Raw genomic sequence first — 14,383 nt, forward strand, 5'->3', positions numbered from 1 at the left:
TGAAACCCCTAAGAATAAATAGGCTGAAACATAGTGAAGTCAGTGTTGCACACCAGCATTACTCTTATTGAAATCATCAACAGTGAGGAAGAGATCTTCAAATGTTGGTTCTGGTAAACTTTGATCAAATGTTTCATGGCTGCTACATTGAATCTCTGTGGGGATATCAGTAGGGGCTCGTAGGTGTACGATCCGATTGTTACGCTTTAATCTTGATATACCACAAGAAAGCTTCTGCTGGAAAAACTCTGCATCTTTCTTCAGTTGCCTATGAATGAGGTGCATCTTAGATTAATATCATATGGATAATCATAAAACCATAGACCTCTTGATTTATTTTACAATATGATAAAAAATAATACAGCTACAACATTTGTGTGCTTTTATTTTGCCTGACCTGTCAAGTATAAGCCAAGTTGCCTTTAGGTTAATGGCTGCTTTTAAAGCAAGCTCCTTTAATGGAGATCCTGTAACCAACTGAATTTTAAATGCAACCTGAAAATATTATGCATTTCACAAAAATTGCAACCTGTAAAGTTTCCTCTGAAAATCTTCTTGCTAGAAATCAAATAATTAGGCTTGTTCTTTCAAACTTTCAAACTTACATACCTCATTTGATTCATAAAGTTTAGCAATCTGAGCAAGCTCATCATTCTGAAGATACTCTTCCATCTTCCTCGCGGCTTCTTCGGCCACAATCCTCCTATTTAGTCCATGTACACTGCAATAATATCCCACTACAAGGGATATTATTCATTAACAAAATGCATACACTCTATTTAGTCATTTCAAGAGTTTTTTACACTGTTTATCTTCCACTTATTATTATTACTAATACTTCAGCTGAGGATTAAATAAGATGAATTGTTTCAGAAAGATTACATACTAGGAGTGTGTATCTGATGCATGATTGAAACTAGAGTGACCTTATCTGCTGCCTTCAGTGCTAAGCCGCTATCGATAGCCCACGAAAACACTCTCGTATGAAGCTCTTTCGACGCATCTTGGATCACCACCACATTGTTCTCTTCCATGGCCATCACTAATCACTTTCAACTCCTTGATATATGGACATGAAAAATGGAGTCCCGGGAGAGAACTTGATCAAGTGTGTCTCTTTGGTTATAAGGTCATCTGATTTGTCATTGTATGTGAACATCTGTCATATGGTAACATTCCTTGCCAATATCGGGTATCCTAAGTAAATGTTCCTCTTAAGAATGCTAAGGACTAATCTGTCGCGGATTGAGCTCTATTTAAGGATCTGCCATTGACTAATGAGTTGCTGCATACACAAGGCGGGATTCAAATCCCCGATACTTGCTTAGCATACGAGTGAGCTGACCACTCGACCAACTCAAGTTGGTTTGAACATTATTATTAATTTATTATTATTATTATTATTATTTGACAAAATCTATGCTCATTTCCTAAATACTACCACTGCCCCTTTTTGCATTTGTCAGTTTGTTCCAGACATTGGGGGAATATATTTTTGACAAAGCTGTTCGATAAAATTAAAGCATAGTATTTCTTGGTTGAGCAACGAAATTACCAAGATAAAGAAGATTATTTTTTATTTCATATTTGAGTTATAGTATATGTACTCACTTTTCTTTTTATATACACTCCACTAGTTTCTGTTCGTGATGGGATGGGATGTGGAATTCAGTTGATATGGATTTCATATACCTCATAAAGAGTAAATTACCATTTTAACCTCTGAAGAAATTATTTTGACTTAATAATCCTTAAAGGAAAGAAATAGCATCCGAAATTTTCAAATTAAAATGAATGGATGGTTTGTTATGCTTATATCTATTATATATATATATGAATGTTTTTACTTATGTGATCATGATTAATTTATGGAAACTTTCATATGCTTATGGTTCTGATTACTAGATGATGTTGAATATTGTTTTAGATGGTATGGAATTATGATTATGCATGTGTATGAAAGTACAAATAGTAAGTAGTATTTCTTTGTATTCTTTTTCTTTTTAAATAAAGCATGCTCCTGTATGCTATGTACCTTTGCAAATATCTGATGTCAAGAGTAAGTTAACTGAGTGTATCTCACAACTATCAGAACATTTTCTCTAACAAAGGCAAAGATTTACAATCACAAGTTCTTGCAACACCAAATCAAAATACAAGAATAAACTAAACCATTAAATAAGCCAAACCTGAGAATTTTCACACACTTCTTGCTAATTTATTACATACACACAAACTGAAATTTCTTAAGTACAAATATCACCTTACCCAATCACATGTTTCCAGAAACATATCAAACATAATGCAGTTACTAGTTCTGACACAGGGCAAAGAAGAAAATGTCATCAAGCCTATCATTGCTGGGAGAGTTCCCGCCATATACCAGTAAGCCCTCTTGACTGTTTCGCTGAGCACTGGCAAATGCACACCATCCGCGAGGCCCGGGATGGGAACCAGAGTCCACCCTTTCTTCCAACTTCTTCCACTCTAGTGTCTCTGTGTCCAACACAAAAACATCACCAGAGAATTTGCCAGCACCCATATGACCTTGGTCACTAGGATCTATTTCCCCACCATACAAGATTATGTGTTTTCCATAACTGGCTGTTGAAAACACACTACGCGCTGATGGTTTCTGTCCACTTGTTTCAACTTGGGACCATGTTTTGCTGATCAAATCAAAGCAATGCACATCATCCACTTCCATTCCAGCAAAACCATACACTACCCATATTTTTCCTTGGACAGCTGCGAGGCCGGGGCCACCTCTGCCTTTGCAGTTTGTGCCCGGAGATGGAAACTCGGTCCACTTTTTATCGACAACATCAAAGGCCCATAAATCGTTGAGCCTCCCGGAAACCCCACAACCACCAAATATATAGACGTTCCGGTCATCGGCGGTGATGGAATGGTAGCTGCGGTGAGGAGGCCCGTGGTCTCCTCTTGAAATTAAGGCCCAATTGTTGATCTTAGTATCAAAAGAATAGAGCTCATTGAGCTCCTTGTGTTCAGCATCTCTTCCACCAAATACATAGATGGTATCTCCAATTGCAGTCATTGTCACACCCACACGTGGTGGTGGGGTATCCCCGGATGCATCAGCCACAGACCATGTGAGAGTCTTGAGGTCGAAGACGTGTACGTTGTTATCAACGGGGACACGTGGCGCGAATTCACCCCCAAATGCATAGAGCTTTTGTCCTACTATGGCAACAGCATGTGAACTTCTTGCTCCAGGACTAGCTCCTTTTTGATCAAGCTGAAACAAGTGATCATCAAAGATAAGATTGTACCACTAATCCTATCGCTATCACTAACTTCTACCTAAGTACCCTCCATATACTACTCACTAGTCATCACAACCTCTCGTAGTAATGGATGATTTAATTTTTTCTGAGTAAAACCCCTTTTCGGTCCCTATCCTTTTCTAATTTAGACAACCCACACGATTGAAAAATAACAATCTGTCCCTTGTCCTTCATTTTCACTAGATGGATAAGCCCTTCTGTGATAATTTTTGACAAAGGATGATGGAAAATGAGTGATATAACTTGTATGACCTAACCTTCATCAGTCCTACGTGGATGATAACTATTTGATTATAACTATTTGATTGGAATTGTTTAGCTCCTACATAATCATCAAAACCATGTCCCATCAAAGGGTTATCATCCCTCTGCAATGTCTCTTTGATGACTGAATAGACCATAAATAATTTCAATCAAATAATTATCATCAATATAGGATAGGTGAAAGTTAGATCATACAAGCTAATATCACATAAGCATTTTCCACCACTTTTCGCCGAAAATTCTCATAGAAGAGCTCATGCATCTAACAAAAAGAAAGGATAGGGAGCAGATTATCATTTTCCAATCGTTAAGGTGGGGATAGTCTAAATTGAAAAAGACAAGGGACCGGAAAGGAATTTTACTCTTTTTCTATACTCACTGGACATTTAACTCATATCAATAAAATGAAGTGTTACTCAGACTTTATGTGATCTATCTGATAAGAGACCTAATTTTCACGTGAAATCTTTATCGAAAAAGTTCAGATTCCCACATTTGGTTGAAATATTTCATCTTTAAAGAAAAAACTACTATAGAATATTATGTAGGAAATCACTATAATCAAGATATAATATTCAATTTTTGACAAGAACATGCAGCAAACCCTCATTGGAAACAATAACAACCAAGAAATTGCAGCGCCACAGGAAGAGCACTGGTGTACAACATCGAAGACCTATTATCTTTGAAAATAATTCTTATCTCAGTAGAAAAGAAACAAAATATATATATATAAGAACATGCACAAGTTAAAATTGCTAAGCAGAGGGAAGGAACAGAAAGCAGACCTGGAACCAAGTGCCATGACTGACCACCATTGACGCTTGACACCAAATTAGCTGCAATGTGATTTGGTCTCACTAGTTACTTACCTAATGCTTCGTGTGTACCATATATATATATAAATAGACCTCTAGGTGAGAATAAAGAAAAGAGTCCCGCTAGGGACACAATGGACTATTTGTACAATGTGTACAATGGGCTATTAAGTTACAAAATGAACGATTTTTTGGATTTAGAGCTCTAATTCCATATCATGATACCACTCATCACAAAAGCTTCAGCTGATGGAAAAAAGTAACACTAATGGTTATATCTCTAATACTCCATAAACTTCCATTGTATACATTATATAAAGAAAAGTGCTAGAGGGCCAGTAGAATTTGTGATATTTAGTCATCAATTAGCCATCATCAATATTTTTAATAGTGTGAGATGACATCTAATGGTGTAGGATTAATCATTTTCCTTTTGATGGTTAAGTGCTGGTCAGATTTCAACAAAAATACTGCTCCTAACCTTTCTCTCTTATAAATATTCCATTGGCTCCTCATACTTTCTCGTTATTTGAGTTATAATTTGTTGGTATTTTTTATTTTTTTATTAAAAATAAAAAAATTAAAAATTTTTAAATGAAAAAAAAATTATGTTATTTAAACTATAACTATATTTACAGTAATTTGAATCAAAATCCGATTTTAAAAATCTTTTTTAAAAGTATATATTAATTGTTTGGTACTTTTTGTTATATTTTAACAAATTTAAAAGATATTTATTTGATAATTCGAAGTTTGGTACTTTGGTTTACTGAAGAAATAAAATAAAACAAAACATAGATGATTGAACTTTTTATAGGTGGCTAGTGGTTCAGGTACCTTTTAATTTAAGGTGGATTCTATGGTACTTTTTATTGTGGTGTCTAAATTGCCTAACTTACTTTTATAAGTAAAAAAAATATATAAAATAAATATAAAATATTTAAAGTTTATTAAATATTACTTTTTTGTCTTTTTTAATAAATTAGGCACCATATTTTAGACACCATAACATTCACCTTAATTTAATTTCATGTATATCATTGTCTAAGCCTAGTATCCTACGTCATGAAAACTTTATTTATTCAAGTGAATCGGTCTGGGTAATGCCATCCTGATGTGGCTCACACAAAGTTGACATGTAAAGTTGTAGCAATAAGGACACAAAGATTAATTTAATCTAATTTAAAATATCATTGGCAGTTAAAATCTTTTATTTAACTTTTATGGAAAAAAATTACTTTTTAGAATATTTAACAAAGCAAATTAATACTTAATATTTTTATAAAAATGACAAATTAATGCCTAATTTTTCAAAAAATAATATAATTGATGCATTCAGGTATCTAAAATTTTAAAAGATAAAATATTAATTTATTTTTTATTTCGTTAAAAATTAATTTATATGTTAATATCACTAAAATATCAAAATATTATTATAATTTATCTAAAAAATACTTTATATTTTATATATATAATGTGTCCATATATCTTTTAAGAATTTTAAATTTGTATATCTGTATATCTCATATTGTGTCAGTATCCTTACATCATAGCTAACTGCAAAAACTTTATTCTTGACAAGTTCTTGATTTTATATGCTAACATCTCACCACTCACCCCACAAACTCATATTGGGTGTAAAGTCAACTTGAGTTTGCCTTTCAATTTCTCACCAGTAGTTTAAGACACTAGCTGCAAATTACTTGCATAGTTGTCAGAACGGAACGATTAAGCTATTGATTTACTAATTTATTGATTTAATCGATGAATTATTGATTAAACCGGCAGAACCAGTATTACGTAAATTAAAAATATAAAATAATTAAAAATCTAAAATTAAATTTTGAAATATATATCTTTACTAACATTTTAAGAACAATTAAGTCGAATTCTATAAATAACTAATACAAAAATAGACATATAATTAGTTCATACTACTATATAGTATCTTAATTAGACACAATAAGAATAACAATCTATGAATTATATCTAAAGAATAATTTCAAGGTCTAAATATTTTTATATAATTAAATAATTATATAAATTAATTTTTTTCTCAGAATAAATAATTTTTATTTTATTTTTATATTCATTATTATTTTTTATTTTAAAATTAATTAATTTTAATTAGTTTATATTTATTATATTGTTATATACTATATGTATTTATTGAAAAATAATATTAATAAATATCATATAATCCTAAAAAATATAATTATATTGTAATTAATAAAAATATTTGATATTTTATTTATACATGTTTAATAACATTTGTATTAATAATTATGAATAATAAAAAATATACTTAATTTAAATATAAGTGAGCATAAAATTAAAATTATTGTACGTTTTTACTATATAAGTAATAATTAACATATAAAGTAATAAGAAATAACATAGTTTAGTGATAAAAGGAGCATGTAGTCACAAAGAGGACTTATGTTCAAATCACAGATTTTTCGATTGGACCGGACCGGTTGGGAATCTAGTTCATCAATTTTTCAATCGAACTGATCAGTCCGATCTGATTTTTACAGGTAGTAAGTCTTAAATCATACTTTCATAACATTCAAGTTTGAGATGTGTTGTACTAGCTAAATATCTCAACACACTCTTAGCAGCTAAATGATCTTTGTGGCTCAGTTTATCTTGTCAAAATGAGTTGATTGGGATGTAAGTTGAAGTGTCCTCATAAGTAACTCATTTAGTTTTATTTAGGGATATCAAGTTATCTAGAGTGATGGAGAGCTTCAATTCCTTAAAAGAAATTCAAGTCTCCAAGCTCTCCAAGTAAGAAGGATAGATTTGATCTTTCTTCATTGTTTCCAGTCACAATCATATCATCAACATATATGAGTATATAAATGATAAAATTTGCATTTTGTAGTGAAACAAGTGAATAAAGAAGAGTCAGATTTTGTGCTTTTATATTTCAATTTGTTTATTTGCTTTGAATTGGGTATTTCAATCTATTGTTGTTATTGTGCTTTGTGGTCACGGTGTGGTGCGGTGTGATGGTTCTAATGTTTTTGTGGTTGGTGGCAATGTAGGGTGGTGATGGTGTTGTTGATGGAGGGGACAGCATTCAGCATAATACAATAGTTCCAAATGCAAGCTTTCACCTAATAGCGAGTTATGAGCTATAATACTATAGTTCCAATATCAGCATTCAGCATCAAATGTCCAATGTGACAACTTTGACGTTGAAAGGGGGCAAAAAAAACCTAGCATTCCCAATCAAATCAATCATGGCTAGGGTGGCACTGAATGGAGAACATAAGGGACCTACTATAGACTTCAAAATATTAAACAAAGCAATCTCATTAGCAACCACTACTACGCTACACAATAATAATGCTCAAAGCAATGTTGGCTATACATATAAATGCTAGGGCTAACCATCCGGATCTTGACCAAGAAATGGGCTGAAAGCATCTTTAAAAAGAAACCGATCGCCATCATAATCGTCGCAATCGATGCCACTCCCATACCAACCCAAGTCGAGTAAAGCATCGGGCCGTGTGAAGTCTATTTGATTCCAGTTTTCTTTCTTCCCAGAAACATAAGCTGGGTACTGTGTGCCTAGTTCTTGCTTAATATTATGATCTGCCAAAACAATAAAAAAATGTTATCCATGAAATTAAAAGACCCATCTTCAAATAAGCCATGTACAGAAAATCCATGTATTCAAACACAGTTAAATGAGTTGGAATAATAATAATAACAATAATATGTGCTAACCCTGAATAGTTTCAACTGATTGGGGTGCATCCACCAAGCACATGCTAATGGAAGTATAATTGGTTGCAACTGAAGCAGCAGACTGATCTAAGGGGAAATACGGCCCGCCTTGTTCATCGCATTCTGGCTTAGACTTCATGGTTGAAATCTTAACTTCTTTGCGAACACAATCATTGGGTGTTGCTTGAAGTGAATTGTTATTCGCCACTTGTAACTGCTTCGGCTGGTAGATTATTGCTTCCAGCAAACCGCTCCTCTCTGGAGAAACAGGATCCGAAGGAGACGGCTTGGCCGGCGGAGACTGGATCATCGTGTCAACGGACTCAAGTGAGGGAAGTGGGGAAGCAGGTGTGCCCCAGATACCGTGTTGAGTTTCAAAATATTGGAGTGAAGGGAGCTCCAACTTCATGGCCCCGGGTAGGGGCACAGAAGAAGAAGTATTGCCATTTAAGGTTGCATGGCTACCATATGTGTCATCACCATGAAACTGATCGCTGGTGTTTAGAATAGGATCACATGGAGAAGACAATTGAGTATGGTCGGAAATTTTATCACACGTGTAATCACCATACTGTTCAAATATTGGGACAGTATCACTGATACAACTGTCCAAATATCCATATTGCATGTCTGATTCTCGAAGGCGTTTCGAAGGAGGCATCACAGGAAACATGTGATTGTAACCATGGGACGAGTCCGAACTCATTTCAACCATGCTACTTTCAGGTATGTCACAAATTGATGGTCCATAAGATAAACCCGGACAGACTTTGACTAGTTTGAAATCTAACTCCGGTATATCCAGAGTATCCGTCTGTGAGAGATCATCATGCTGGTTGGCTTCATCTCTCAAGGTACCAACATTTACACTTTCTTGATTGCCATGCATCACCCGCAGGCATACATCAGGAGGGTAGATTGGCAGACCAGCTCGCTGCATTCTTTTAATTCTCGTGTTCCAATAGTTCTTTATCTCATTGTCTGTACGCCCAGGCAACTGAAACCAAATAAGTAATTAACACAACAGTAAATACCCACAATTGAAAAATGCAAAAACACAATTGGGTTATCAATACACAGCACACAACTACACAAGTGAAGAAATATTGACTACGAAGGAATGCTACAGAAACCAATGTAGTCAGTACCACTTTTAAGTTCAGTAAACCAATGTAGTCAGTACCACTTTTAAGTTCAGTTTTCAATTCTGTGCCTGGATGTTAAAAGCTATAGATCTTATGCTATAAAGGTAAAAAGTAAAGAGATGTAATGTTTAAGGGATATCACAGACGTCATATTCATCTTAGGTTAGATATTACAGTTAACAATTAATTTGTTTATGTTTTATCCGGTTTTTACATATTTCACTTATGGTATCCCTATTGAGTGATAACTCATCAGAATAAATTCAAGTGCTTATAGTTTAACTACTAAGTTAACAAACATACTCGAAAATTTTATTTCACTCTTGGTGTCTTCATGAAGTAAAGTTTCATTCTTAGAGCCCCGTTTGGGAAGTAGCAGAAGCTTTTTTTTTTTTTTTACACTTTTCAATTATGAAATTGAAAAGTCACAATAAGCGTGTTTGGCACCATTTTAAAGAAAAGCTTTTAACGTCCCAAAGAGTTAATTGACAGCCTTTTGAAGAAGTAGAAATATATGACTTATGACTTCTCCTTCTCCACACACCACCATTTTCAGGGAAGGTTCCATCTGCTAACTGTCCTTCCACCACCATTTTCAACCCTCCACCACTATTTTCAGACAATATTCCAACTGAACCACCTACTGCATATATTCTTTCGAGGTTTTTTTTATCATTTTACCACTCTATTTTTATTATTAAATTTGTATTTAACATTGTGTGTGGTATGAAATCTCAATTTTAATTTTATTTTTTCACATGTGATTTTATTTTTATATAGCTTGCTATTATTTTTATAGTTAGTTATAGCAAGTTCTTGACCCCAACAAAGGAGGAGAGAGTTCTAATAGGAGTAAAAAAAATATAAAACAACAACAAAATATACACACACATTTCACATTTGTTTTTTATTTTCAACTACCATATCATACACAATAAAACAACAAACACTAACTACACAATAATTTCTTTGGCATTGCCATCAAGATTATTGTGAATTAGAATTTTATTACTATTCACCACGTACAAAGAACACCGTTATGGGTGAAGTGAAGTAGAAGAACCAGTTTCTAATGATATTATGTGAGAAGAACCGAATGCTGAAAGCTAGAAAAATGGAACTAATAAAAGAACAAATAAAGAATTAATTGCCTAATCGATTGTAATCTTAGTGATTAGGTTATGTAAAATCAACATTCAATGTTGAAAAGTATTTGTTATCATCATTATTTTAATATCCATTTTCTTGAGTTAAAAAATTGTATTTTTTGAATTATTTATCCAAATGCTACAACTTTAAAATAAGTACTTCTATAACTAAAAATCTAAACACAAAATTTATAAGCTGCTATTAATAAAAGTCCTTGTACTTTTAAGCTGTTCTTCCAAAAGAACTTATTCAAGTTATTTATCCAAATTGGCCTTAGTGTATCTACCCTAAGAAACATTCAAGGAATCTCAAAATAACTATTATATTTTATTAATGCAACATTGAAATTTATCTTTAGCACCCTTGTTGTTTTCATGTAACAAAGCAAATGCAACAAATGCAACAAATGCAAACAATATGTGCATAAATAATATAACAAAACACACAAAGGGATGTTACTACAAACCTCTGCAGCCATCCGTGCCCATTTGTTTCCCATCTTAGCATGAAGCTCAATGATCCGGCGCTCTTCTTCTTCGGTGAATGCGCCCTTTCTTAAATCTGGTCTCAAATGATTTGCCCACCGTAAACGACAACTTTTTCCGCATCTGGCAAGTCCTGAATGCCTTTGAACTGCATTCCAATTCCCTTCTCCATTCTTCTTGACATAATCTACTAAAATTGCATCCTCTGCTGAGGTCCAAGGACCTTTCTTTAAATGACCTTCTCCTCCAATGTTACTTTCACCACTATCCTCTTCAACCGATGAGGATGAGCGGCGAACCTTGGAGACTTTCCGACCATCACACTTATTCGTCATGGTACTCATGGCTCTCAATATACCTACAAAAATATCTGACAAGTTAAAAACCAAAGAAAAAAAAATATTTATTTTTGTCAGAATAGCCAGCACAATAGGAATACAAAAGTAAAAGATATCTGCTTATTGCTTAAAGCAAACAAAGATGATGAGTAAGATTAGGTTACCCTTTTACATCCTATAATCACCCCAAAAAGTGAAACAATTATTTTTCCAACGATTTTAGAAAATCCAAGTAAAATAGCATGGAAAATGTAAGATTTGAAGCAGAGAAATCACTGTTTATTGACAATTATATATCTCATTATGCATGAATATGTTGGTGTAGAAGCAAAGAAAGACAACCTTTATTTCAGGCAGAGAAGAAAAGCGAACGCTCTGTTGTACTTAACTGGAAAGAATGACTGAGAATGAAAGTCAACAAGGGATCACTAGCTTAGCTTTATATGAGATATTGCGACTGCTTCAAAAGATAAGTAGGAAAATTTTAAAATAAAATAAATTAAGAGTTTTGAAATTAGAGAAGTTGTCTTTTAATTTTGAATTATTTTTTAAAGATAAGTTATTTGAAATTTCAAAGATTTTGAAGATGGTTCATAATTACAACTTTATCTGTGATATCATTAGTTATTTATTTTCAAACAAACAAAAAATGTGGTTTTCACAACAGGGAATACAATAAGGCTTGATTGGTAAAGTTTTTTAAGAGCAGAAACACCTTGAGTGCTTTTAAATGCACCTAAAGAAGAGTTTTTCAAAGTTTGCTTGTGTTTATTAAAATTAAAAAATCTAATATAACTTCTTACATTAATTAATATCCAAATTTAATTCTTATATTAATATCTATTATAATATTTTTAAATTTCAAAAGCTATTTTACCAAACACAATTATTGTTGCTTGTGCTTATTAAAAACCATTTTTAATTTAATTTACCAAATATAGATACTACAATTTTTAAAAAAGTTATCTTAAAAGTTATCTTTTAAAAGATAACTTTTGAAAAATAAAAACTTTACCAAATCAAATCTAAATATCATGCATCCATCTTTTTTTTATATAACATTATGACTTTCTCATCCTTCTAAAGTTGCATCTCATCTTTTTTTTTTATTTACTGTTCACACTGTTCTTTGATTTCTCAAATAGTCACTATCCTAAATGAACTGGTATTTGATTACAATTCTCATGGGTACGACAATACAGGTCTACATAGACATAGTTAAGCTTTTTTGCAAATCCAAATCCGATTTAAGGTAACCAAAAGTTGGGTTTAGATTATTAATCCAAATTGGTTTAAAGATAACCTGTTTGATAATAAGTAAAAAAAATTTTAAAATATATTTTTTTTCACTTTTTAAAACAAGTTTTACCCTTTTAATCCATTCTAAAACTAGTGTTATCCACACTAAACTGATTTTATACTCAAAAAAAGCAAGTTTTCTTTACAAATTACAACTATAAAGCTAACTAACAAACTCCAAAAAACAGTACAACAATTTTGCCCAGGTACATGGCAAAAGCTGCAACAAAGTCCATTATTATTTATTTTTCACTTAGAATGAAAAAACAAACCAAACAGAAAAAGTTGAAACACTACAAAAGCGCAAGTTGGTGAATTTATCTCTATTATAAGGTTATCGCCCCAATTCGATAAGTATGACAAAAGCTCTCAAATGTTGACATAAAATTGCACTAAATTGTATGCAAAATAACAAATTACTGCAGTTGTAAAATAACTAATACTAGAACATCACTAGCTTTTCATGTCAGATGTCTATGAATTGCCTGAAGGACAATGAATCATTACCATTTTGCAGAAACCACAAATACAATGCTGTATGGAACTATGGATACTGTAGCAAGAAATGCATAGGTTAACCGGATTCAGGAATATCAATGCAAAACAGAATGCTGTACAGCTATCAGATGAAGCAGAACAAGTTAGATGCTACCTCAGATGAAGTTTGTTTATAATTTATATGACAAGAACAATCACCACAGAACTTTAAAACTACACAAGTTTGGGTTTATTTATAGACATAAATCACCATTTTTGTCAAAATCAATTGCTTTCCTACATTCTGCATTGGCTTGGAGGTAACTGTAAGAACCAATTCTAATATTCTGTTTTATAACATAGTTCTTTTGGTTTCTATTGCTGCTGCTATTTATAAACAGAAATGCCAGGAGACATTCAGAATTTATTGTTTTTTATCACCACTTTTAGCCATGAATTCAATTCCTTTAGTCTAATTATCTAACAACATACCTTAGCCCACACTTTTAAATATTGATGACTAATTAATGACAAAAAAAAAAAAAACAATAAATTCTGATGGTCTACCAGTATTTCTCATCTATAAATTGAATATTCTTAGGAGCCACCCCCTACTACCACTACTACTGTTAGAACCTGGTCCTTCTGAAAACATCCTAATAAATAATCTAAAAAAGATGACAAATTTCTGTACTAATTTACAGTTCACATTTCCAAAAAATCAAATTCAGAAAGAAAAAAAAAACTAAAAACACATTAAAAAAAGGAACATACAAACCCTAAGAGTAGCAAGAAGAAAAATAGAACAGCAAGCAAGAGTGATTGAAGAAATGAAGAAAGAGAAATTAAGAAAGGGAAAAACGGGAAGAAAGCTAACCTTGGCCAACAGAGGGGTGTAGAGAGTTACGGCGGTTGTTGACGTTATTACATCTAGGTCGTCGGCTGTAGGGTGATCTGGTTCAACGGCGGGAGGCCGCAGAGCAGAGGTTTGGAGAGCCGTTTTAGACTCTGTTCAAAGCAAGGGTTTGTTTGTGACTTGTGGGGTTGCTTCATTAAAAGCGGATAAACGGGGAAACAAATAATAATTAATAAGCCCAAACGACGTCGTTTTAAAGAAAGCTTCAAAAAAACAAAGCTCTTTTTTAAAACGGCAATGAAGATATCCAAGACGGCATCAGAGGGAGTGAGAGATGAAGATCCAGCTGAATGAAGATCGCTGCTACAGCTGGCACAGTCAAGGATTGTACCTGAGATTCATGAAACGAGATCATTCAATCGAAAATGATGTTGGCGTTACTTTCGAAGATTGAATTAGTGATGGTGAACGAATTAATTTGGACAAGTCAGAAATCTCATTCA

At 32.9% G+C, this 14,383-nt stretch overlaps 3 protein-coding genes across 6 annotated transcripts in view; all 3 read right to left on the bottom strand.

The window, feature by feature from the left end:
- The window catches only part of LOC107635828, a 13,511-nt gene extending 11,748 nt beyond the window's left edge, over positions 1–1,763 (bottom strand). Inside the window, exons 1-4 of the mRNA XM_021120330.1 lie at positions 887–1,763; positions 610–737; positions 398–495; positions 54–268 (exon numbers count right to left, since the gene is read on the bottom strand). Of these exons, the coding sequence (XP_020975989.1) occupies positions 54–268; positions 398–495; positions 610–737; positions 887–1,040 (595 nt within the window). The 5' untranslated portion in view covers positions 1,041–1,763. The remainder of the gene's footprint in view (positions 1–53; positions 269–397; positions 496–609; positions 738–886) is intronic.
- On the bottom strand, positions 2,061–4,508 carry LOC107638345 (nitrile-specifier protein 5). Its single transcript, XM_016341578.2, has 2 exons — positions 4,361–4,508; positions 2,061–3,259 (listed from the first exon to the last, which is right to left on the bottom strand). The coding sequence occupies exons 1-2, from the start codon at positions 4,388–4,390 to the stop codon at positions 2,312–2,314; spliced, it is 978 nt and encodes a 325-aa protein (XP_016197064.1). The 5' UTR covers positions 4,391–4,508; the 3' UTR covers positions 2,061–2,311.
- Positions 7,507–14,383, bottom strand: LOC107638344 (transcription factor MYB33-like). 4 transcript variants are annotated; one of them, XM_016341576.2, is made up of 5 exons: positions 13,902–14,366; positions 11,591–11,649; positions 10,892–11,268; positions 8,132–9,128; positions 7,507–7,996 (listed from the first exon to the last, which is right to left on the bottom strand). In XM_016341576.2, exons 3-5 carry the CDS (start codon positions 11,252–11,254, stop codon positions 7,785–7,787), a joined length of 1,572 nt encoding a protein of 523 aa, XP_016197062.1. In that variant the 5' UTR covers positions 11,255–11,268; positions 11,591–11,649; positions 13,902–14,366; the 3' UTR covers positions 7,507–7,784. The 4 variants fall into 4 exon arrangements, with proteins under 4 accessions (XP_016197062.1, XP_020975991.1, XP_016197063.1 ...); XM_021120332.1 differs by lacking the exon at positions 11,591–11,649 and having other exon boundaries at positions 8,219–9,128; positions 13,902–14,383; XM_016341577.2 differs by lacking the exon at positions 11,591–11,649.

Source organism: Arachis ipaensis, chromosome B04 (assembly GCF_000816755.2).
Source record: "Arachis ipaensis cultivar K30076 chromosome B04, Araip1.1, whole genome shotgun sequence".
In the NCBI taxonomy this organism is placed as follows: Eukaryota; Viridiplantae; Streptophyta; class Magnoliopsida; order Fabales; family Fabaceae; genus Arachis; species Arachis ipaensis.